Below are 25,469 nucleotides of genomic sequence, written 5' to 3'. Positions count from 1 at the left end.
GGTCTTGGTAGATTTGCAGTGGTCTGATACTCCTTCCATTTCAATATTATCGCTTGCACAGTGCTCCTTGGGATGTTTAAAGCTTGGGAAATCTTTTTGTATCCAAATCCGGCTTTGAACTTCTTCACAACAGTATCTCGGACCTGCCTGGTGTGTTCCTTGTTCTTCATGATGCTCTCTGCGCTTTTAACGGACCTCTGAGACTATCACAGTGCAGGTGCATTTATACGGAGACTTGATTACACACAGGTGGATTGTATTTATCATCATTAGTCATTTAGGTCAACATTGGATCATTCAGAGATCCTCACTGAACTTCTGGATAGAGTTTGCTGCACTGAAAGTAAAGGGGCTGAATAATTTTGCACGCCCAATTTTTCAGTTTTTGATTTGTTAAAAAAGTTTGAAATATCCAATAAATGTCGTTCCACTTCCTGATTGTGTCCCACTTGTTGTTGATTCTTCACAAAAAAATACAGTCAGTTTTATATCTTTATGTTTGAAGCCTGAAATGTGGCAAAAGGTCGCAAAGTTCAAGGGGGCCGAATACTTTCGCAAGGCACTGTACCTTTAATAGCCTGTGGCTATAGGCTGGATAGATATCTGACTCCTCAATACAACTGATAGCTTGACGTGTTTACTGTGTCGCCTAACAAAGACAAGCATCGTCACTGTAGACATGCTCACCGAAACTTCAGCCATGTAAAAAAAATCCTCACACGAGAGGCTCGCCTACACTCCATAACAGTACATCTTAGGCTAGGCCTAGCCTACCTTACAGGTCACTTCTCGTTGAACGCGGAACGAAGGACAGCTCGGGTTTGTTGTTTTGGAAAGTTTGTTGTTTTAAAAGTGTACTGGACGGTTTCTTAGTAGCTAGCTAACTTTTTAGTTTGGCTGGGAACAATCAACAGTGCTTGGTGGCTGTACTCTGGAAACACCGGTCGCCGTCGTGGGACAGACGCATTGTTAAAAACGTTTGTAAACAACTAGCAGTAAAGAAACAACCTGGATACTAAGGAGATCCTGAGGGAAATCGACGAGTACCAACAGCTTTACGCTATGGAGGAACAACATACTCCGTCATGGAAAGATCCAGCTACCTCAAAAAATAACTCTAACTAGATGGGATGGGCTGAGGGTGACCAGCAGAGATAGATGGGATGGGCAGAGGGTGACCAGCAGAGATAGATGGGATGGGCTGAGGGTGACCAGCAGAGATAGATGGGATGGGCAGAGGGTGACCAGCAGAGATAGATGGGATGGGCTGAGGGTGACCAGCAGAGATAGATGGGATGGGCTGAGGGTGACCAGCAGAGATAGATGGGATGGGCTGAGGGTGACCAGCAGAGATAGATGGAATGGGCTGAGGGTGACCAGCAGAGATAGATGGAATGGGCTGAGGGTGACCAGCAGAGATAGATGTAATGGGCTGAGGGTGACCAGCAGAGATAGATGGGATGGCCTGAGGGTGAACAGCAGAGATAGATGGGATGGGCTGAGGGTAGTGGAATTGGAGACAAGTGGGAGTGGAGTTGCTGGGCGGGGGATAGAATGATGGTCAAAGATAAACGTATAAAAACATGAAGTCAAAATAAAACATAATAAAAAGTATGTTTGAATGACACTGAGGGGCAGTGTTTTTAAAGCTAATGGCGGTTTGCCTGAGGCTGATGCCGTGCAGGTGTTTGTACATATTCATATACACACACTCTCATTCAAATGCACACATAGATATGGATACACACACATGTAAATGTCAGACATGCACTCAAACATATAAAATTGGGCTGTTATGATTTTAGTTGTCCTTGATGTCCTTTGTTTTTTACATTGTTGTTTTTCTTTTTTCTCTTTAGTTAATTCTCTTGGTTGTTGGTGCATTGGGGGTTATTGGGGTGGGGTTCATTCTCTTGGTTGTTGGTGCATTGGGGGTTATTGGGGGTGGGGTTCATTCTCTTGGTTGTTGGCGCATTGGGGGGTTATTGGGGTGGGGTTCATTCTCTTGGTTGTTGGCGCATTGGGGGGTTATTGGGGGTGGGGTTCATTCTCTTGGTTGTTGGCGCATTGGGGGTTATTGGGGGTGGGGTTCATTCTCTTGGTTGTTGGCGCATTGGGGAGGTTATTGGGGGTGGGGTTCATTCTCTTGGTTGTTGGCGCATTGGGGGTTATTGGGGGTGGGGTTCATTCTCTTGGTTGTTGGCGCATTGGGGGGTTATTGGGGGTGGGGTTCATTCTCTTGGTTGTTGGCGCATTGGGGGTTATTGGGGGTGGGGTTCATTCTCTTGGTTGTTGGCGCATTGGGGGTTATTGGGGGTGGGGTTCATTCTCTTGGTTGTTGGCGCATTGGGGGTTATTGGGGGTGGGGTTCATTCTCTTGGTTGTTGGCGCATTGGGGGTTATTGGGGGTGGGGTTCATTCTCTTGGTTGTTGGCGCATTGGGGGGTTATTGGGGGTGGGGTTCATTCTCTTGGTTGTTGGCGCATTGGGGGTTATTGGGGGTGGGGTTCATTCTCTTGGTTGTTGGCGCATTGGGGGGTTATTGGGGGTGGGGTTCATTCTCTTGGTTGTTGGTGCATTGGGGGTTATTGGGGGTGGGGTTCATTCTCTTGGTTGTTGGCGCATTGGGGGTTATTGGGGGTGGGGTTCATTCTCTTGGTTGTTGGCGCATTGGGGGGTTATTGGGGGTGGGGTTCATTCTCTTGGTTGTTGGCGCATTGGGGGGTTATTGGGGGTGGGGTTCATTCTCTTGGTTGTTGGCGCATTGGGGGGTTATTGGGGGTGGGGTTCATTCTCTTGGTTGTTGGCGCATTGGGGGGTTATTGGGGGTGGGGTTCATTCTCTTGGTTGTTGGCGTATTGGGGTGGGGTTCATTCTCTTGGTTGTTGGTGCATTGGGGGATTATTGGGGGTGGGGTTCATTCTCTTGGTTGTTGGTGCATTGGGGGTTATTGGGGTGGGGTTCATTCTCTTGGTTGTTGGTGCATTGGGGGTTATTGGGGGTAGGGTTCATTCTCTTGGTTGTTGGTGCATTGGGGGGTTATTGGGGGTGAGGAATGGAATTATTACAATTTATATATTTTTTTCTTGTGCGGGTGGTGGGGGGCTGTGGGAGGGGTCTCAGATGGTTGTGGGAGGGGTCTCGGATGGTTGTGGGAGGGGTCTCGGATGGCTGTGGGAGGGGTCTCGGATGGTTGAGGGACAGCTCTTGAGGAACTGTGGGGGGATCTTGGAGGGTTCGGGTCCCCATTTTTGGCCTTGTGGGAGATCTGTCGACTTGCCTTTGAGCAGGGCATTGACCCTGGATGCTTCTGTGTGTCGCTCTGAATGGGAGTCTGCTGGATGACTGGTGTGGTGTAGTTGTTGAGCAGCTTCACTGCAAGTATAATGTATGTTTTGGATATTCAATAAAAAATCTATAAAAAATCTAATAAAACAATCCTCACAGCGTAAAAATCCTCAAAACATTTATTGTTTTAGTTTTTTTTTACGATGTAAAGTGTTTTACATCACACAGGCATCTCCTTTGCAGATGATGTATTTCTCCCCTCAGGATGATAGATCGATTTAAGAAAGTTTAGCCATTTTTTAATCAATGTGTGTGTGTTTGGGCCCACAGGAAAAGGAAATGGAGAAGCAGAAGATCTTGTACCAGCAGGCCAGACTACACGCCCGCGGGGCTGCTGAGATGGTGCTACAGATGATCAGCGCCAGTAAAGGTGTTGATCGTCGTCTTTTAGCTGCAGTATAGATGAAGCCAAATGGCCTTCAAATGAACAATTCTGTTCTGCTCTCTGTCCCCAGGTCGACTAGGTCCTATGGTGACCTGTACCCTCAAACTGGGCATCTCCATCCTCAACGGAGGCAACGTGCTGGTCCAGCAGGTTAGTCTACGTCACATTATTACAAGTGTATTTTTGACACATCATTACCACAGATGTATTCCCATCATCACGTCTTGCCAAGACTTTCTGTGCATGAAAACGTGAGTTTTACATTCCATTGTTTTTGGCAGAAAATGCTGGATTACCTGAAAGAGAAAAGAGACGCAGGCTTTTTCAAGAGTTTGTCAGGCCTCATGCAGTCCTGCAGGTAACCGTGACTACGCCACCCAAAATAACCCAGAGTACAGACCTCGTCTCAGAACTGCCTGGGAATGATGATAGCCTTCTGATCGTCTTCTGATAAATCAATGTATCGTAATTTATTGATAAGCATGACGATAATACATTGACCTTCATAGTCCTATCACCACTGTTTATGTCAATCTTATTAATGATCCCTGTTCTGATGTGTTTCTCTTTGACAATGTACCTTATCTCCGTACCCTCCACAGTGTCCTGGACTTGAATGCCTTTGAGAGACAGAACAAAGCAGAAGGTCTGGGGATGGTGACAGATGAAGGATCCAGTAAGTTTAACGACAGGATGGCCAGCTGATGCACGACCCCAACCTTTAATAAGTAGTTCAACATTTGAGTGTAGCTTCCTTTTTCCCTTTAGCCGTAGGTGAGCTGTCTCGCTATCTCGGTTGCTGTTTGACACTTCGGAGTATCTTTACTCGGAAAACTGTTAAGAGAACAAAAATCACACCTTTCCTTTCATTAGTTGTCCCCAAGCCTAGTCTAGGTAGTGCCAAGTTTTCAGTGTTCGATTTCAGCTTATTTTGTTTTTTCTCAGAAATAGGTCCAAGAGATGTCTGCTATGTTAGCTGTTGTCTTGACTCAGAGAATCTAGAACATTAGGGATCAACACACACCTTTCACTCACTGCTCAGCAAGAAGCCAACCTCCTTCCATATGGCTAATGCTGGACCATGACACTGGCCTGATGCTAGACCATGACACTGGCCTAATGCTGGACCATGACATTGGCCTGATGCTAGACCATGACATTGGCCTGATGCTAGACCATGACACTGGCCTAATGCTGGACCATGACATTGGCCTGATGCTGGACCATGACACTGGCCTGATGCTGGACCATGACACTGGCCTGATGCTGGACCATGACACTGGCCTGATGCTGGACCATGACACTGGCCTAATGCTAGACCATGACATTGGCCTGATGCTGGACCATGACATTGGCCTGATGCTAGACCATGACACTGACCTAATGCTGGACCATGACATTGGTCTGATGCTAGACCATGACATTGGCCTAATGCTGGACCATGACATTGGCCTGATGCTGGACCATGACACTGACCTAATGCTGGACCATGACATTGACCTAATGCTGGACCATGACATTGACCTAATGCTGGACCATGACATTGGCCTGATGCTAGACCATGACACTGGCCTAATGCTGGACCATGACATTGGCCTGATGCTGGACCATGACACTGACCTAATGCTGGACCATGACATTGACCTAATGCTGGACCATGACATTGGCCTGAAGCTAGACCATGACACTGGCCTAATGCTGGACCATGACATTGGCCTGATGCTGGACCATGACACTGACCTGATGCTGGACCATGACACTGACCTAATGCTAGACCATGACACTGGCCTGATGCTGGACCATGACACTGGCCTGATGCTGGACCATGACACTGGCCTGATGCTGGACCATGACACTGGCCTGATGCTGGACCATGACACTGGCCTGATGCTGGACCATGACACTGGCCTAATGCTAGACCATGACATTGGCCTGATGCTAGACCATGACACTGACCTAATGCTGGACCATGACATTGGCCTGATGTTAGACCATGACATTGGCCTAATGCTGGACCATGACATTGGCCTGATGCTGGACCATGACACTGACCTAATGCTGGACCATGACATTGACCTAATGCTGGACCATGACACTGACCTGATGCTGGACCATGACACTGACCTAATGCTAGACCATGACACTGGCCTGATGCTGGACCATGACACTGACCTAATGCTGGACCATGACACTGACCTAATGCTGGACCATGACACTGACCTGATGCTGGACCATGACACTGACCTAATGCTAGACCATGACATTGGCCTGATGCTGGACCATGACACTGGACCAAGTTCAGTAGTTTCATCAGGTTTAGGAATCTAAGCTGTTCAGTGGTTTCATCAGGTTTAGGAATCTAAGCTGTTCGGTGGTTTCATCAGGTTTAGGAATCTAAGCTGTTCGGTGGTTTCATCGGGTTTAGGAATCTAATCTGTAGTTTGTGTGTGTAAGTACAGTAGTTATCAATGTATATGACAACATCTATACTTCTCATGTTGTCTGGTTCTGATTCAGTACCAATACGATACACTAAAAGCTTTCCAAGAGATATTTTTACACCTAATTTGAGAGCAGGGGTTTCCTCCGTCCTGAAGTAGGGCTAAGACATCGTTCAGCATTTTTTAAATGTAACCTTAATTTAACCAGGCAAGTCAGTTAAAAACAAATTCTTATTTACAATGACGACCTATCGGGGAACAGCAGGTTAACCTCCTTGTTCAGGGACAGATTTCTACCTTGTCAGCTTGGGGAGTCGATCCAGCAACTTTCAGTTACTGGCACAACGCTCTAACCACCAGGCTACCTGCTCTAACCACCAGGCTACCTGCTCTAACCACTAGGCTACCTGCTCTAATCACTAGACTACCTGCTCTAATCACTAGACTACCTGCTCTAACCACCAGACTACCTGCTCTAATCACTAGACTACCTGCTCTAACCACCAGGCTACCTGCTCTAATCACTAGACTACCTGCTCTAACCTCCAGGCTACCTGCTCTAACCAATAGGCTACCTGCTCTAACCAATAGGCTACCTGCCGCCCCAGCATTAACTAGATATTAACTAGATACACGCCTCTTATGTCACATCTGCATTACAACACACACACACCTCCACCCACACACCCAATACACACACACCTCCCCCATCACACCGAATACACACACACACCTAATACACACACACCTCCCCCATCACACCGAATACACACACAAACACACTCTCCTCACCTATAATGAGGTTAAAAACCTTCCCTTTAACAGGATGCTCCTGTCTCCTCACCTATAATGAGGTTAAAAACCTTCCCTTTAACCTCATGCCTTTGTCTCCTCACCTATAATGAGGTTAAAAACCTTCCCTTTAACCTCATGCCTTTGTCTCCTCACCTATAATGAGGTTAAAAACCTTCCCTTTAACCTCATGCCTTTGTCTCCTCACCTATAATGAGGTTAAAAACCTTCCCTTTAACCTCATGCCTTTGTCTCCTCACCTATAATGAGGTTAAAAACCTTCCCTTTAACCTCATGCCTTTGTCTCCTCACCTATAATGAGGTTAAAAACCTTCCCTTTAACCTCATGCCTTTGTCTCCTCACCTATAATGAGGTTAAAAACCTTCCCTTTAACCTCATGCCTTTGTCTCCTCACCTATAATGAGGTTAAAAACTTTCCCTTTAACCTCATGCCTTTGTCTCCTCACCTATAATGAGGTTAAAAACCTTCCCTTTAACCTCATGCCTTTGTCTCCTCACCTATAATGAGGTTAAAAACCTTCCCTTTAACCTCATGCCTTTGTCTCCTCACCTATAATGAGGTTAAAAACCTTCCCTTTAACCTCATGCCTTTGTCTCCTCACCTATAATGAGGTTAAAAACCTTCCCTTTAACCTCATGCCTTTGTCTCCTCACCTATAATGAGGTTAAAAACCTTCCCTTTAACCTCATGCCTTTGTCTCCTCACCTATAATGAGGTTAAAAACCTTCCCTTTAACCTCATGCCTTTGTCTCCTCACCTATAATGAGGTTAAAAACCTTCCCTTTAACCTCATGCCTTTGTCTCCTCACTTATAATGAGGTTAAAAACCTTCCCTTTAACCTCATGCCTTTGTCTCCTCACCTATAATGAGGTTAAAAACCTTCCCTTTAACAGGATGCTCCTGTCTCCTCACCTATAATGAGGTTAAAAACCTTCCCTTTAACCTCATGCCTTTGTCTCCTCACCTATAATGAGGTTAAAAACCTTCCCTTTAACCTCATGCCTTTGTCTCCTCACCTATAATGAGGTTAAAAACCTTCCCTTTAACCTCATGCCTTTGTCTCCTCACCTATAATGAGGTTAAAAACCTTCCCTTTAACCTCATGCCTTTGTCTCCTCACCTATAATGAGGTTAAAAACCTTCCCTTTAACCTCATGCCTTTGTCTCCTCACCTATAATGAGGTTAAAAACCTTCCCTTTAACCTCATGCCTTTGTCTCCTCACCTATAATGAGGTTAAAAACCTTCCCTTTAACCTCATGCCTTTGTCTCCTCACCTATAATGAGGTTTTTACATTTTCTTTTTCTTCTCCTTTTTGAAATTCAATGTCTTCACTTTACTTACATCTGCTTTGTTCGTTTGTTTGTCCTCTCCTCTCATTAAAACTCATCGATGGCAGTCGGCAGTGAGCGGGGTAAATAGACAATTCAGATGCTCCCAAGCGCCATGCTAACATCTTGAATTCCGTCACCATATTGTAGTCCTTCTCTCTCACCTTCACCTCCCTGCCTCATTTGACCCCCACATGACCTGGAAGCATTAATCTATTGCTTTGGTCTGCAGGGAGGTCCATTCATACATATGCATGTGTTGAATGGAGACATAAAACTAAAGGTTTACTTTGTTAACTCCTGTTAATAGTGGTAATTGTTAGCTTTTCTTTATGTTATTCTACATCACTAATCTATATCCTACTAATGATACTCCTATAAAGGCTATCAATATTTTTTCCAAAGGTTTAACCTATGATTTATAGACTTGTCCACAGCTGAAGCAAAGCTTTGATGTGCTTTGGACTTGGGGCCTATTTCACAAAGCTGGTTTCATGTTTAACTTTCACATGGATGATATTTGCTGCTTTAGAAATTGAATTCAGTTCTTCCCACATTTGTCAAGTACTCGGGAATGGAATCGCTTGCTGATTCTAATTCTAGTGTTCCACCTTTCTGTTCTGATTCTTTAAAAAACGAAACATTCCCTACCATGTGTTGTCTTGTTCTAAGACTATAGGCTATATGTGAAAGTTATCTGGCTCTTCCCCAGCTTCCTGAAATGTCCTGGTGTTTCACCATATTCATTTCAATTGTAATTCATTTCAGAGCATTTTTCAAAAAGTAGCACTTTGGATGCAGCTGTTATCTGAAGTCCCTGGACTAAATGTGTCCAAAAGTTTTTGTGAACAACACAGACTCTGTTTCTGTGCTTGCCACATGCCTGTCTAAGAGTGATGGGTGCCGAGTGAGCAAGGGCACGATCCCACCTTGACATCCACGAGCCTAACTCAGACTTTTGCCTATATCATGTAAACTCTAGTTGCTCGCGGATCTCAAGGTAGGATTCGGCCATTGTTTTTCCTGTTGTTTTGGAGAGCAGTCTTCACCTACTTCTGTCCCCTCCCCAAGGTTCCAAAGTTCTGACGAATGATGACTTCACCAAAGATCTCTTCCGGTTCTTGCAACTGCTCTGTGAGGGGCACAACGGGGGTGAGAACTTGTATAAATGGCTATTAAAACAAATGTGATTTTTTTTGGGGGGGGGTATCAATTTGGACCAGTTGTCAAAAAAAAATTAATCACAAAATGATCTGATCGCTCTTTCGTTTAGGTGGTGAAAGTACCATTTCCATGTTAGCTAACTTATAACTCATGATAGGTTGCTCACAACCAGGCTCCTACTCTCCACATTATCACAATTATCCAATTAGCCACATTATCCCAAAAGCTAAATTTGTTCTCCACAGATTTCCAAAACTTCCTGAGAACACAAACAGGAAACACGTTGACAGTCAACATTATCATCAGCACAGTGGACTACCTGCTACGCCTTCAGGTGATACAAACTCACACACACACACATTCAGCTATTTTGTCTCCCTAAACCACAAACACACACACACACACACACATTCAGGTATTTTGTCTTCACGACATAAACCATATTTATAAACACACATTCTGATTTTGTCCTTGTAACCCCCCCCACACACACACACACACACACTACCACTCACTAAAAAGGAGAATGTGACATGTTTTCACCAACACATTGACATAGTAAAATCCTTCTCTGTAGGAATCTATCAGTGACTTCTACTGGTATTATTCTGGGAAAGACATTATCGACGAGGCAGGGCAGGTCAACTTCTCCAAAGCCTTAGCTGTCGCGAAGCAGATCTTCAACTCACTCACTGAGTACATCCAGGTAAGACCTGTCCCCTTGTGTTTTTATTGGGTTTCTACATTTAGCCTATATTCACTCTTTCGTCTCAAACGTGATATTTTTTTATTTTATGATATTTACTGACATGTTTTTTATTGGTGTGATCTTTATAAATATTCACTCTATTTTTGTGTGCTTTTTGTATTTGATTATTGTCTTCTTCCCTCCCTCCCTCCCTCCCTCTCTCCCCCTTCCTCCCCTTCCTCTCTTCTTCCCTCCCTCCCTCCCTCCCTCTCTCCCCCTCCTCCCCTTCCTCTCTTTCTTCCCTCCCTCCCTCCCTCCCTCCCTCCCTCCCTCCCTCCCTCCCTCCCTCTCTCCCTCCCTCTCTCCCCCTCCTCCCCCTTCCTCTCTTCTTCCCTCCCTCCCTCCCTCTCCCCCTCCTCCCACCTTCCTCTCTCTCTCCCTCCCTCCCTCCCTCCCTCCCTCTCCCCCTCCTCCCACCTTCCTCTCTCCCCATCTGCCCGTCCCAGGGGCCATGTATTGGGAACCAGCAGAGTCTGGCCCACAGCAGACTGTGGGATGCAGTGGTGGGATTCCTGCATGTGTTTGCCAACATGCAGATGAAGCTGTCCCAGGTAACTAGGTGTCCTCAGTGCTGCACCAACCATTCCAGTAAAGTGAGTAAAATAAAACAGTAAACTACTGGCTCAGTCCAGCGTCCTGCGAGCTACCCTGCTGTCCTGGAGTTGCAGTCAGTGTCTATCTGTAGGCAGCAGTGTCCCTCTGCTTCCTGTCAGTCAACGCTCACTGTCGTCTCCATCGCCTCTCCAATCAGTCACTGATCTTATGAAAATCACTCACATTTCAATAGATTATTCAGGGGATGTACTTGTACATCAAGCTGCCTCTCACTACAGAAACAGGAGATTGGTTCCTGCCCTGGGGGCCGTTGTAGCTCAAGGCTTACTTACTACTACACTTAAATAGCCTCAAAGAGTATAGGATTCACCCACACAGGACCGCACCAAACATCCTCAACATCAATAAGCAGGTCATTAGATGTAAAGCTATTTTTCCCCAGTTCACTGTTGTAAATGAGAATATGTTCTCACTCAACTTGTCTGGTAAAGGTTGTTAAGGTTTACTTTTTATGGTAAATTAAGGTTTACATTTTTATTAACGTTTAAAAACGGTATGTATTAATGCCTATATCCTGCAATAAAAGGGGCGTTTCAGCAGGAGCTTTACCCCAATAACCATGAACACAGTTACACAGTCAACCATTTAAGGACATTACAATGTAAAGGGGTTTAACCACCACTTGTCTACTGTCTTTGACTACTGTTCTCTGACCATTGTGACACTGTTTAGAACTGTCTGACCATTGTGACACTGTTTAGAACTGTCTGACCATTGTGACACTGTTTAGAACTGTCTGACCATTGTGACACTGTTTAGAACTGTCTGACCATTGTGACACTGTTTAGAACTGTCTGACCATTGTGACACTGTTTAGAACTGTCTGACCATGTGAAACTGTTTAGAACTGTCTGACCATTGTGACACTGTTTAGAACTGTTTGACCATTGTGACACTGTTTAGAACTGTCTGACCATGTGACACTGTTTAGAACTGTCTGACCATTGTGACACTGTTTAGAACTGTCTGACCATGTGACACTGTTTAGAACTGTCTGACCATGTGACACTGTTTAGAACTGTCTGACCATTGTGACACTGTTTAGAACTGTCTGACCATGTGACACTGTTTAGAACTGTCTGACCATTGTGACACTGTTTAGAACTGTCTGACCATTGTGACACTGTTTAGAACTGTCTGACCATTGCGACACTGTTTAGAACTGTCTGACCATTGCGACACTGTTTAGAACTGTCTGACCATTGCGACACTGTTTAGAACTGTCTGACTATTGTGACACTGTTTAGAACTGTCTGACCATGTGACACTGTTTAGAACTGTCTGACCATTGTGACACTGTTTAGAACTGTCTGACCATTGTGACACTGTTTAGAACTGTCTGACCATGTGACACTGTTTAGAACTGTCTGACCATTGTGACACTGTTTAGAACTGTCTGACCATGTGACACTGTTTAGAACTGTCTGACCATTGTGACACTGTTTAGAACTGTCTGACCATGTGACACTGTTTAGAACTGTCTGACCATGTGACACTGTTTAGAACTGTCTGACCATGTGACACTGTTTAGAATTGTCTGACCATTGTGACACTGTTTAGAATTGTCTGACCATTGTGACACTGTTTAGAACTGTCTGACCATTGTGACACTGTTTAGAACTGTCTGACCATTGTGACACTGTTTAGAACTGTCTGACCATTGTGACACTGTTTAGAACTGTCTGACCATTGTGACACTGTTTAGAGCTGTCTGCCCATTGTGACACTGTTTAGAACTGTCTGCCCATTGTGACACTGTTTAGAACTGTCTGACCATTGTGACACTGTTTAGAACTGTCTGACCATTGTGACACTGTTTAGAACTGTCTGACCATTGCGACACTGTTTAGAACTGTCTGACCATTGCGACACTGTTTAGAACTGTCTGACCATTGCGACACTGTTTAGAACTGTCTGACCATTGCGACACTGTTTAGAACTGTCTGACTATTGTGACACTGTTTAGAACTGTCTGACCATGTGACACTGTTTAGAACTGTCTGACCATGTGACACTGTTTAGAATTGTCTGACCATTGTGACACTGTTTAGAACTGTCTGACCATTGTGACACTGTTTAGAACTGTCTGACCATTGTGACACTGTTTAGAACTGTCTGACCATTGTGACACTGTTTAGAACTGTCTGACCATGTGACACTGTTTAGAACTGTCTGACCATTGTGACACTGTTTAGAACTGTCTGACCATGTGACACTGTTTAGAACTGTCTGACCATGTGACACTGTTTAGAACTGTCTGACCATGTGACACTGTTTAGAACTGTCTGACCATTGTGACACTGTTTAGAACTGTCTGACCATTGTGACACTGTTTAGAACTGTCTGACCATGTGACACTGTTTAGAACTGTCTGACCATTGTGACACTGTTTAGAACTGTCTGACCATGTGACACTGTTTAGAACTGTCCACGTCTCAGTGAAATGGTCTGTTGTATAAAAAACTCTAGTCTAATATATATCCTAGTTTATTCTGGCTTGTAGTAATAGTTGCGCTCAATAGTAGATTTAGCTTTTCGTTCTGTCGTCCAGAGGAATGCGGATGCTGTCTTCCTAGATTAGGCCTGTAAAATCCCTCTAACATTAGATTATGGCATTAATCTGTGTTGAATGATTTTGTTTTGGTTGTGTATTTTTAATGCAAACTTTGTATTGTACGCATTATTGAGAGTGAAAAATGCTTTATAAATACATTATATTATGATTTATTTATTTTATTATTAAGTACTAATAAATAGAAATGAATAAATAGTCATTCATAGTAATAAATGAATCGTAGTACAGTGTTAATGGAGTTCTTCTGACGACCGGTGCTCCTTTAGGACTCGTGTCAGATTGAGCTGCTCAAGGAGTTGATGGATCTTCAGCAGGACATGGTGGTGATGATGCTGTCACTGCTCGAGGGTAAGAACCTACTACAGATTCACTCAATTAGGACTTTAGACGTTGTAGGTTACGGTCACCACACAAGCATTTGTTTGAACGTATATATTTACACCATATTGTCAATAATTTACACATAGCAGTAATGGTGCATACTGTAGGTATCCACATAATACAAGTTCTATTCTTAACCCCATTCCTTTACTTAGATTTGTGTGTATTGGGTATAGGTTGTGAAATTGGATTTGTGTGTATTGGGTATAGGTTGTGAAATTGGATTTGTGTGTATTGGGTATAGGTTGTGAAATTGGATTTGTGTGTATTGGGTATAGGTTGTGAAATTAGATGTGTGTGTATTGGGTATAGGTTGTGAAATTGGATTTGTGTGTATTGGGTATAGGTTGTGAAATTTGATTTGTGTGTATTGGGTATAGGTTGTGAAATTGGATTTGTGTGTATTGGGTATAGGTTGTGAAATTAGATGTGTGTGTATTGGGTATAGGTTGTGAAATTGGATTTGTGTGTATTGGGTATAGGTTGTGAAATTGGATTTGTGTGTATTGGGTATAGGTTGTGAAATTAGATGTGTGTGTATTGGGTATAGGTTGTGAAATTAGATGTGTGTGTATTGGGTATAGGTTGTGAAACTTAGATATCACTTGTTAGATATTACTGCACTGTCGGAACTGGAAGCACAAGCATTTCGCTACACTCACATTAACATCTGCTAACCATGAGTATGTGACAAATACAATTTGATTTGATTGTGTGAATATGAACAAGGAAGAAAGTAAGAGTAAGTTTGTAAGTAAAGTGAGTAAGAATGTAAAGTAAAGTAAGAATGTAAATTAAAGTAAGAATGTAAATTAAAGTAAGAATGTAAATTAAAGTAAGAATGTAAAGTAAAGTAAAAATGTAAAGTAAGTAAGAATGTAAAGTAAGTAAGAATATAAAGTAAGAATGTAATTTCAAGTAAGTAAGAATGTAAATTCAAGTAAGTAAGAATGTAAAGTAAAGTAAGAATGTAAATTCAAGTAAGAATGTAAATATGACATGACATTGATTCCCAGTCTTATGTGATGTCTCCTAGGCAACGTGGTGAATGGAACGATTGGAAAGCAGATGGTGGACACTCTGGTGGAGTCCTCCAGCAACGTCGAGATGATCCTCAAGTTCTTCGACATGTTCCTCAAGATCAAGGACCTGACCACCTCTGACAATTTCAGGGAGTACGACCCCGAGAACAAGGGGGTCATCTCCAAAAAAGATTTCCAGAAGTCCATGGAGAACCAGAAGCAGTACACCCAGTCGGAGATTGAGTTCCTCCTCTCCTGCACCGAGGCCGACGAAAACGACATGTTCAACTACGAGGAGTTTGTGGAGCGGTTCCACGAGCCGGCCAAAGACATTGGCTTCAACGTAGCCGTGCTGCTCACCAACCTCTCTGAGCACATGCCTCACGATCCCCGTCTGGCCACCTTCCTGGAACCAGCTGAGAGCGTGCTGAACTACTTCGAGCCGTACCTGGGCCGCATCGAGATCATGGGCGGAGGGAAGCGCATCGAGAGGGTCTACTTTGAGATCAGCGAGTCCAGCCGCACGCAGTGGGAGAAGCCACAGGTCAAAGAGTCCAAGAGACAGTTCATCTTTGATGTGGTCAACGAGGGGGGAGAAAGCGAGAAGATGGAGATGTTTGTGAACTTCTGCGAAGACACCATCTTTGAGATGCAGCTGGCGTCTCAGATCTCGGAGCCCGACGTGGTGGAGCGCCAGGAAGAGGAAGAGGAGGAGGTGCACAACTTGTTAGAAGAGCTTGCAGAGGAAGAGGAGAATAGCGAGCTGGAGGCTTCCTCGGCTTTCACCATGGCCTGCATCTCCGCCAAGAAGAAGATCTCCAACTTCAGACAGATGCTGACCTTCAAGATCCTCAAGAAGCAGTTCAAGAAGACCAAGAAGCTGAGCTTGAAGGAGATGACCGTTGGGTTCTTCTCCTTCTTCTGGACGCTCTTCACAGGGTTCTTCAAGGGGATCTACAGCCTCATCTTCGGATTCTTCCACCTCATCTGGTCATCCATGTTCGGAGGCGGGCTCGTCGAAGGTGGGATCTTTTTTTTTATCTTCTTTGAATTATTATTATTATTATTTCCTATTTCGTTTATTTTTTCTCTTTCACATTATTGTTTTTTGGCTAAGTGTGTTGCAATGTTTTTAAATGCACTTTAAATAAAGTTTGATTTGATTTGAAGGAGCCAAGAACATGAAGGTGACAGACATCTTGGGTAACATGCCCGACCCCACCCAGTTTGGTATCCACGGCGATGTGTTGGAGATGGAGAAGGCCGAGGTTGGTGATTCTGTGTCGGGCGGGACAGACCAGGCCATCAAACCGTCAGACAAGGCAGAGCAGGACATCTTAATGCAGATGATTAATCCCACACCAAAGAAAGGGGAAGGGTTAAAACACGTTGATCCTGGACTGGGAGACGTCTCTGAGACTCCTGAGCCCACCGCCACTGTGGAGAAGAAGGTGAGCAATGTATATCTGTTAAACCTTAGGATAAACAAAAAAAAAGAAATTAAATACAATGGTTTGTGCAGCTTATAACACTTTAGACAACCGGAAGATATCATATACAATGTTGATTTACGATGGCTTCTGTATAGCCTACTAGTTCTCAGTAGGGCGTGTTTCACATGGGTGATGTCACTAATAATTATACCTCTATCCTTCTGTTGTCTGTCTCATGTAGAAGACTGAACCTCTATCCTTCTGTTGTCTGTATCATGTAGAAGACTGAACCTCTCTATCCTTCTGTTGTCTGTCTCATGTAGAAGACTGAACCTCTATCCTTCTGTTGTCTGTATCATGTAGAAGACTGAACCTCTCTATCCTTCTGTTGTCTGTCTCATGTAGAAGCCTGATCCTCTCTATCCTTCTGTTGTCTGTCTCATGTAGAAGACTGAACCTCTCTAACCACCTGTTGTCTGTCTCATGTAGAAGACTGATCCTCTCTATCCTTCTGTTGTCTGTCTCATGTAGAAGACTGATCCTCTCTATCCTTCTGTTGTCTGTCTCATGTAGAAGACTGAACCTCTCTAACCACCTGTTGTCTGTCTCATGTAGAAGACTGATCCTCTCTATCATTCTGTTGTCTGTCTCATGTAGAAGACTGATCCTCTCTATCCATCTGTTGTCTGTCTCATGTAGAAGACTGAACCTCTCTATCCTTCTGTTGTCTGTCTCATGTAGAAGACTGATCCTCTCTATCCTTCTGTTGTCTGTCTCATGTAGAAGACTGATCCTCTCTATCCTTCTGTTGTCTGTCTCATGTAGAAGACTGAACTCTCTAACCACCTGTTGTCTGTCTCATGTAGAAGACTGATCCTCTCTATCCTTCTGTTGTCTGTCTCATGTAGAAGACTGATCCTCTCTAATAATCTGTTGTCTGTCTCATGTAGAAGACTGATCCTCTCTATCCTTCTGTTGTCTGTCTCATGTAGAAGACTGATCATCTCTAACCTTCTGTATAGCCTACTAGTTCTCAGTAGGGCGTGTTTCACATGGGTGATGTCACTAATAATTATACCTCTATCCTTCTGTTGTCTGTCTCATGTAGAAGACTGATCCTCTCTATCCTTCTGTTGTCTGTCTCATGTAGAAGACTGAGCCTCTCTATCCTTCTGTTGTCTGTCTCATGTAGAAGACTGATCCTCTCTAACCATCTGTTGTCTGTCTTATGTAGAAGACTGAACCTCTATCCTTCTGTTGTCTGTCTCATGTAGAAGACTGATCCTCTCTATCCTTCTGTTGTCTGTCTCATGTAGAAGACTGAACCTCTATCCTTCTGTTGTCTGTCTCATGTAGAAGACTGATCCTCTCTAACCTTCTGTTGTCTGTCTCATGTAGAAGACTGAAACCTCTCCATCCTTCTGTTGTCTGTCTCATGTAGAAGACTGATCCTCTCTAACCATCTGTTGTCTGTCTCATGTAGAAGACTGAGCCTCTCTAACCACCTGTTGTCTGTCTCATGTAGAAGACTGAACCTCGCTATCCTTCTGTTGTCTGTCTCATGTAGAAGACTGATCCTCTCTATCCATCTGTTGTCTGTCTCATGTAGAAGACTGAACCTCTCTATCCTTCTGTTGTCTGTCTCATGTAGAAGACTGAACCTCTATCCTTATGTTGTCTGTCTCATGTAGAAGACTGAACCTCTCTAACCACCTGTTGTCTGTCTCATGTAGAAGACTGAACCTCTCTAACCACCTGTTGTCTGTCTCATGTAGAACACTGAACCTCTCTATCCTTCTGTTGTCTGTCTCATGTAGAAGACTGAACCTCTCTAACCATATGTTGTCTGTCTCATGTAGAAGACTGATCCTCTCTAACTATCTGTTGTCTTTCTCATGTAGAAGACTGAACCTCTATCCTTCTGTTGTCTGTCTCATGTAGAAGACTGATCCTCTCTAACCACCTGTTGTCTGTCTCATGTAGAAGACTGACCCTCTCTATCCTTCTGTTGTCTGTCTCATGTAGAAGACTGACCATCTCTATCCTTCTGTTGTCTGTCTCATGTAGAAGACTGATCCTCTCTATCCATCTGTTGTCTGTCTCATGTAGAAGACTGATCCTCTCCATCCATCTGTTGTCTGTCTCATGTAGAAGACTGATCCTCTCTAATCATATGGTGTCTGTCTCATGTAGAAAACTGAACCTCTCTATCCTTCTGTTGTCTGTCGCATGTAGAAGACTGAACCTCTATCCTTCTGTTGTCTGTCTCGTGTAGAAGACTGATCATCTCTATCCTTCTGTTGTCTGTCTCATGTAGAAGACTGAACCTCTATCCTTCTGTTGTCTGTCTCATGTAGAAGACTGATCCTCTCTATCCTTCTGTTGTCTGTCTCATGTAGAAGACTGATCCTCTCTAATCATATGTTGTCTGTCTCATGTAGAAGACTGATCCTCTCTATCCTTCTGTTGTCTGTCTCATGTAGAAGACTGATCCTCTCTAATCATATGTTGTCTGTCTCATGTACAAGACTGATCCTCTCTAACCTTCTGTTGTCTGTCTCATGTAGAAGACTGAAACCTCTCCATCCTTCTGTTGTCTGTCTCATGTAGAAGACTAACCCTCTCTATCCACCTGTTGTCTGTCTCATGTAGAAGACTGATCCTCTCTAACCATATGGTGTCTGTCTCATGTAGAAAACGGAACCTCGCTATCCTTCTGTTGTCTGTCTCATGTAGAAGACTGATCCTCTCTAACCATCTGTTGTCTGTCTCATGTAGAAAACTGAACCTCGCTATCCTTCTGTTGTCTGTCTCATGTAGAAGACTGATCCTCTCTAACCATCTGTTGTCTGTCTCATGTAGAAGACTGATCCTCTCTAACCATCTGCTGTCTGTCTCATGTAGAAGACTGATCCTCTCTAACCATCTGTTGTCTGTCTCATGTAGAAGACTGACCCTCTCTATCCACCTGTTGTCTGTCTCATGTAGAAGACTGATCCTCTCTATCCATCTGTTGTCTGTCTCATGTAGAAGACTGATTCTCTCTAACCATCTGTTGCCTGTCTCATGTAGAAGACTGATCCTCTCTATCCATCTGTTGTCTGTCTCATGTAGAACACTGAAACCTCTCTATCCTTCTTCTGTTGTCTCATGTAGAAGACTGAACCTCTCTAACATTCTGTTCTCATGTAGAAGATTGAACCTCTCTAACATTCTGTTGTCTCATGTAGAAGACTGACCCTCTCTAACATTCTGTTGTCTCATGTAGAAGACTGAACCTCTCTATCCTTCTGTTGTCTCATGTAGAAGACTGAACCTCTCTATCCTTCTGTTGTCTGTCTCGTGTAGAAGACTGAACCTCTCTAACCATCTGTTGTCTGTCTCATGTAGAAGACTGATCCTCTCTAACATTCTGTTGTCTCATGTAGAAGACTGAACCTCTCTATCCTTCTGTTGTCTCATGTAGAAGACTGAACCTCTCTATCCATCTGTTGTCTCTCTCATGTAAAGACTGAACCGCTCTGTCCTTCTGTTGTCTGTCTCATGTAGAAGACTGATCCTTTCTAACCATCTGTTGTCTGTCTCATGTAGAAGACTGATCCTCTCTAACCATCTGTTGTCTGTCTCATGTAGAAAACTGAACCTCGCTATCCTTCTGTTGTCTGTCCCATGTAGAAGACTGATCCTCTCTAACCATATGTTGTCTGTCTCATGTAGAAGACTGATCCTCTCTATCCTTCTGTTGTCTGTCTCATGTAGAAGACTGAGCCTCTCTAACCACCTGTTGTCTGTCTCATGTAGAAGACTGAACCTCGCTATCCTTCTGTTGTCTGTCTCATGTAGAAGACTGAACCTCTCTAACCATCTGTTGTCTGTCTTATGTAGAAGACTGAACCTCTCTATCCTTCTGTTGTCTGTCGCATGTAGAAGACTGAACCTCTAACCTTCTGTTGTCTGTCTCGTGTAGAAGACTGATCCTCTCTATCCTTCTGTTGTCTGTCTCATGTAGAAGACTGAACCTCTATCCTTCTGTTGTCTGTCGCATGTACAAGACTGATCCTCTCTAACCTTCTGTTGTCTGTCTCATGTAGAAGACTGATCCTCTCTATCCTTCTGTTGTCTGTCGCATGTACAAGACTGATCCTCTCTAACCTTCTGTTGTCTGTCTCATGTAGAAGACTGAAACCTCTCCATCCTTCTGTTGTCTGTCTCATGTAGAAGACTGACCCTCTCTATCCACCTGTTGTCTGTCTCATGTAGAAGACTGATCCTCTCTAACCATCTGTTGTCTGTCTCATGTAGAATACTGATCCTCGCTATCCTTCTGTTGTCTGTCCCATGTAGAAGACTGATCCTCTCTAACCATATGGTGTCTGTCTCATGTAGAAAACTGAACCTCGCTATCCTTCTGTTGTCTGTCTCATGTAGAAGACTGATCCTCTCTAACCATCTGTTGTCTGTCTCATGTAGAAGACTGAAACTCTCTATCCTTCTGTTGTCTGTCTCATGTAGAAGACTGATCCTCTCTAACCTTCTTCTGTTGTCTCATGTAGAAGACTGAACCTCTCTAACATTCTGTTCTCATGTAGAAGATTGAACCTCTCTAACATTCTGTTGTCTCATGTAGAAGACTGACCCTCTCTAACATTCTGTTGTCTCATGTAGAAGACTGAACCTCTCTATCCTTCTGTTGTCTCATGTAGAAGACTGAACCTCTCTATCCTTCTGTTGTCTGTCTCGTGTAGAAGACTGAACCTCTCTAACCATCTGTTGTCTGTCTCATGTAGAAGACTGATCCTCTCTAACATTCTGTTGTCTCATGTAGAAGACTGAACCTCTCTATCCTTCTGTTGTCTCATGTAGAAGACTGAACCTCTCTATCCATCTGTTGTCTCTCTCATGTAAAGACTGAACCGCTCTGTCCTTCTGTTGTCTGTCTCATGTAGAAGACTGATCCTTTCTAACCATCTGTTGTCTGTCTCATGTAGAAGACTGATCCTCTCTAACCATCTGTTGTCTGTCTCATGTAGAAAACTGAACCTCGCTATCCTTCTGTTGTCTGTCCCATGTAGAAGACTGATCCTCTCTAACCATATGTTGTCTGTCTCATGTAGAAGACTGATCCTCTCTATCCTTCTGTTGTCTGTCTCATGTAGAAGACTGAGCCTCTCTAACCACCTGTTGTCTGTCTCATGTAGAAGACTGAACCTCGCTATCCTTCTGTTGTCTGTCTCATGTAGAAGACTGAACCTCTCTAACCATCTGTTGTCTGTCTTATGTAGAAGACTGAACCTCTCTATCCTTCTGTTGTCTGTCGCATGTAGAAGACTGAACCTCTAACCTTCTGTTGTCTGTCTCGTGTAGAAGACTGATCCTCTCTATCCTTCTGTTGTCTGTCTCATGTAGAAGACTGAACCTCTATCCTTCTGTTGTCTGTCGCATGTACAAGACTGATCCTCTCTAACCTTCTGTTGTCTGTCTCATGTAGAAGACTGATCCTCTCTATCCTTCTGTTGTCTGTCGCATGTACAAGACTGATCCTCTCTAACCTTCTGTTGTCTGTCTCATGTAGAAGACTGAAACCTCTCCATCCTTCTGTTGTCTGTCTCATGTAGAAGACTGACCCTCTCTATCCACCTGTTGTCTGTCTCATGTAGAAGACTGATCCTCTCTAACCATCTGTTGTCTGTCTCATGTAGAATACTGATCCTCGCTATCCTTCTGTTGTCTGTCCCATGTAGAAGACTGATCCTCTCTAACCATATGGTGTCTGTCTCATGTAGAAAACTGAACCTCGCTATCCTTCTGTTGTCTGTCTCATGTAGAAGACTGATCCTCTCTAACCATCTGTTGTCTGTCTCATGTAGAAGACTGAAACTCTCTATCCTTCTGTTGTCTGTCTCATGTAGAAGACTGATCCTCTCTAACCATCTGTTGTCTGTCTCATGTAGAAGACTGAACCTCTCTAACCATCTGTTGTCTGTCCCATGTAGAAGACTGATCATCTCTATCCATCTGTTGTCTGTCTCATGTAAAGACTGAACCTCTCTGTCCTTCTGTTGTCTGTCTCATGTAGAAGACTGATCCTCTCTAACCATCTGTCTGTCTCATGTAGAAGACTGACCCTCTCTATCCTTCTGTTGTCTGTCTCATGTAGAAGATTGAACCTCTATCCTTCTGTTGTCTGTCTCATGTAGAAGACTGAACCTCTCTAACCATCTGTTGTCTGTCTCATGTAGAAAACTGAACCTCGCTATCCTTCTGTTGTCTGTCTCATGTAGAAGATTGAACCTCTATCCTTCTGTTGTCTGTCTCATGTAGAAGACTGAACCTCTCTAACCATCTGTTGTCTGTCTCATGTAGAAAACTGAACCTCGCTATCCTTCTGTTGTCTGTCTCATGTAGAAGACTGATCCTCTCTAACCATCTGTTGTCTGTCTCATGTAGAAGACTGATCCTCTCTAACCATCTGTTGTCTGTCTCATGTAGAAGACTGCAACTCTCTATCCTTCTGTTGTCTGTCCCATGTAGAAGACTGATCCTCTCTATCCATATGTTGTCTCTCTCGTGTAAAGACTGAACCGCTCTGTCCTTCTGTTGTCTGTCTCATGTAGAAGACTGATCCTCTCTAACCATCTGTTGTCTGTCTCATTTGGAAGACTGATCCTCTCTATCCATCTGTTGTCTGTCTCATGTAGAAGACTGATTCTCTCTAACCATCTGTTGCCTGTCTCATGTAGAAGACTGATCCTCTCTATCCATCTGTTGTCTGTCTCATGTAGAAGACTGAACCTCTAACATTCTGTTCTCATGTAGAAGATTGAACCTCTCTAACATTCTGTTGTCTCATGTAGAAGACTGAACCTCTCTAACATTCTGTTGTCTCATGTAGAAGACTGAACCTCTCTATCCTTCTGTTGTCTCATGTAGAAGACTGAACCTCTCTATCCTTCTGTTGTCTGTCTCGTGTAGAAGACTGAACCTCTCTAACCATCTGTTGTCTGTCTCATGTAGAAGACTGATCCTCTCTAACATTCTGTTGTCTCATGTAGAAGACTGAACCTCTCTATCCTTCTGTTGTCTCATGTAGAAGACTGAACCTCTCTAACCACCTGTTGTCTGTCTCATGTAGAAGACTGACCATCTCTATCCTTCTGTTGTCTGTCTCATGTAGAAGATTGAACCTCTATCCTTCTGTTGTCTGTCTCATGTAGAAGACTGAACCTCTCTAACTATCTGTTGTCTGTCTCATGTAGAAAACTGAACCTCGCTATCCTTCTGTTGTCTGTCCCATGTAGAAGACTGATCCTCTCTAACCATATGTTGTCTGTCTCATGTAGAAGACTGAACCTCTCTAACCATCTGTTGTCTGTCTCATGTAGAAGACTGAACCTCTATATCCTTCTGTTGTCTGTCTCATGTAGAAGACTGAACCTCTCTATCCTTCTGTTGTCTGTCTCATGTAGAAGACTGAGCCTCTCTAACCACCTGTTGTCTGTCTCATGTAGAAGACTGAACCTCGCTATCCTTCTGTTGTCTGTCTCATGTAGAAGACTGAACCTCTCTAACCATCTGTTGTCTGTCTTATGTAGAAGACTGAACCTATCTATCCTTCTGTTGTCTGTCGCATGTAGAAGACTGAACCTCTATCCTTCTGTTGTCTGTCTCGTGTAGAAGACTGATCCTCTCTATCCTTCTGTTGTCTGTCTCATGTAGAAGACTGAACCTCTATCCTTCTGTTGTCTGTCTCATGTAGAAGACTGATCCTCTCTATCCTTCTGTTGTCTGTCTCATGTAGAAGACTGATCCTCTCTAATCATATGTTGTCTGTCTCATGTAGAAGACTGATCCTCTCTATCCTTCTGTTGTCTGTCTCATGTACAAGACTGATCCTCTCTAACCTTCTGTTGTCTGTCTCATGTAGAAGACTGATCCTCTCTATCCATCTGTTGTCTGTCTCATGTAGAAGACTGAACCTCTCTAACATTCTGTTGTCTCATGTAGAAGACTGAACCTCTCTATCCTTCTGTTGTCTGGCTCGTGTAGAAGACTGAACCTCTCTAACCATCTGTTGTCTGTCTCATGTAGAAGACTGATCCTCTCTAACATTCTGTTGTCTCATGTAGAAGACTGAACCTCTCTAACATTCTGTTGTCTCATGTAGAAGACTGAACCTCTCTATCCTTCTGTTGTCTCATGTAGAAGACTGAACCTCTCTATCCTTCTGTTGTCTGGCTCGTGTAGAAGACTGAACCTCTCTAACCATCTGTTGTCTGTCTCATGTAGAAGACTGATCCTCTCTAACATTCTGTTGTCTCATGTAGAAGACTGAACCTCTCTATCCTTCTGTTGTCTCATGTAGAAGACTGAACCTCTCTATCCTTCTGTTGTCTGTCTCATGTACAAGACTGATCCTCTCTAACCTTCTGTTGTCTGTCTCATGTAGAAGACTGATCCTCTCTATCCATCTGTTGTCTGTCTCATGTAGAAGACTGAAACCTCTCTATCCTTCTTCTGTTGTCTCATGTAGAAGACTGAACCTCTCTAACATTCTGTTGTCTCATGTAGAAGACTGAACCTCTCTATCCTTCTGTTGTCTCATGTAGAAGACTGAACCTCTCTATCCTTCTGTTGTCTGGCTCGTGTAGAAGACTGAACCTCTCTAACCATCTGTTGTCTGTCTCATGTAGAAGACTGATCCTCTCTAACATTCTGTTGTCTCATGTAGAAGACTGAACCTCTCTATCCTTCTGTTGTCTCATGTAGAAGACTGAACCTCTCTAACCACCTGTTGTCTGTCTCATGTAGAAGACTGACCCTCTCTATCCTTCTGTTGTCTGTCTCATGTAGAAGATTGAACCTCTATCATTCTGTTGTCTGTCTCATGTAGAAGACTGAGCCTCGCTATCCTTCTGTTGTCTGTCCCATGTAGAAGACTGATCCTCTCTAACCATATGTTGTCTGTCTCATGTAGAAGACTGAACCTCTCTAACTATCTGTTGTCTGTCTCATGTAGAAAACTGAACCTCGCTATCCTTCTGTTGTCTGTCCCATGTAGAAGACTGATCCTCTCTAACCATATGTTGTCTGTCTCATGTAGAAGACTGAACCTCTCTAACCATCTGTTGTCTGTCTCATGTAGAAGACTGAACCTCTCTATCCTTCTGTTGTCTGTCTCATGTAGAAGACTGAGCCTCTCTAACCACCTGT

The 25,469-nt window shown here is 43.7% G+C and overlaps 1 protein-coding gene across 5 annotated transcripts in view; it reads left to right on the top strand.

Annotated features, from left to right (window-relative positions):
* LOC115122410 (ryanodine receptor 3-like) overlaps nucleotides 1-25,469 on the top strand; it is a 269,794-nt gene that overhangs the window by 224,528 nt on the left and 19,797 nt on the right. For 3 of the 5 annotated variants that reach the window (XM_065008603.1, XM_065008605.1, XM_065008602.1), the window contains 11 exons: nucleotides 3,619-3,718; nucleotides 3,804-3,883; nucleotides 4,015-4,091; nucleotides 4,336-4,409; nucleotides 9,393-9,473; nucleotides 9,731-9,819; nucleotides 10,063-10,191; nucleotides 10,680-10,826; nucleotides 13,690-13,771; nucleotides 14,841-15,848; nucleotides 15,997-16,277. In XM_065008603.1, coding sequence (XP_064864675.1) covers nucleotides 3,619-3,718; nucleotides 3,804-3,883; nucleotides 4,015-4,091; nucleotides 4,336-4,409; nucleotides 9,393-9,473; nucleotides 9,731-9,819; nucleotides 10,063-10,191; nucleotides 10,680-10,826; nucleotides 13,690-13,771; nucleotides 14,841-15,848; nucleotides 15,997-16,277 — 2,148 coding nt within the window. The remainder of the gene's footprint in view (nucleotides 1-3,618; nucleotides 3,719-3,803; nucleotides 3,884-4,014; nucleotides 4,092-4,335; nucleotides 4,410-9,392; nucleotides 9,474-9,730; nucleotides 9,820-10,062; nucleotides 10,192-10,679; nucleotides 10,827-13,689; nucleotides 13,772-14,840; nucleotides 15,849-15,996; nucleotides 16,278-25,469) is intronic. The other 2 variants (XM_065008606.1, XM_065008604.1) reach the window with 1 other exon arrangement.

This window comes from Oncorhynchus nerka, linkage group LG24 (genome assembly GCF_034236695.1).
Source record: "Oncorhynchus nerka isolate Pitt River linkage group LG24, Oner_Uvic_2.0, whole genome shotgun sequence".
Taxonomy (NCBI): Eukaryota; Metazoa; Chordata; class Actinopteri; order Salmoniformes; family Salmonidae; genus Oncorhynchus; species Oncorhynchus nerka.
This window is presented reverse-complemented; position numbering and strand designations above follow the sequence as displayed.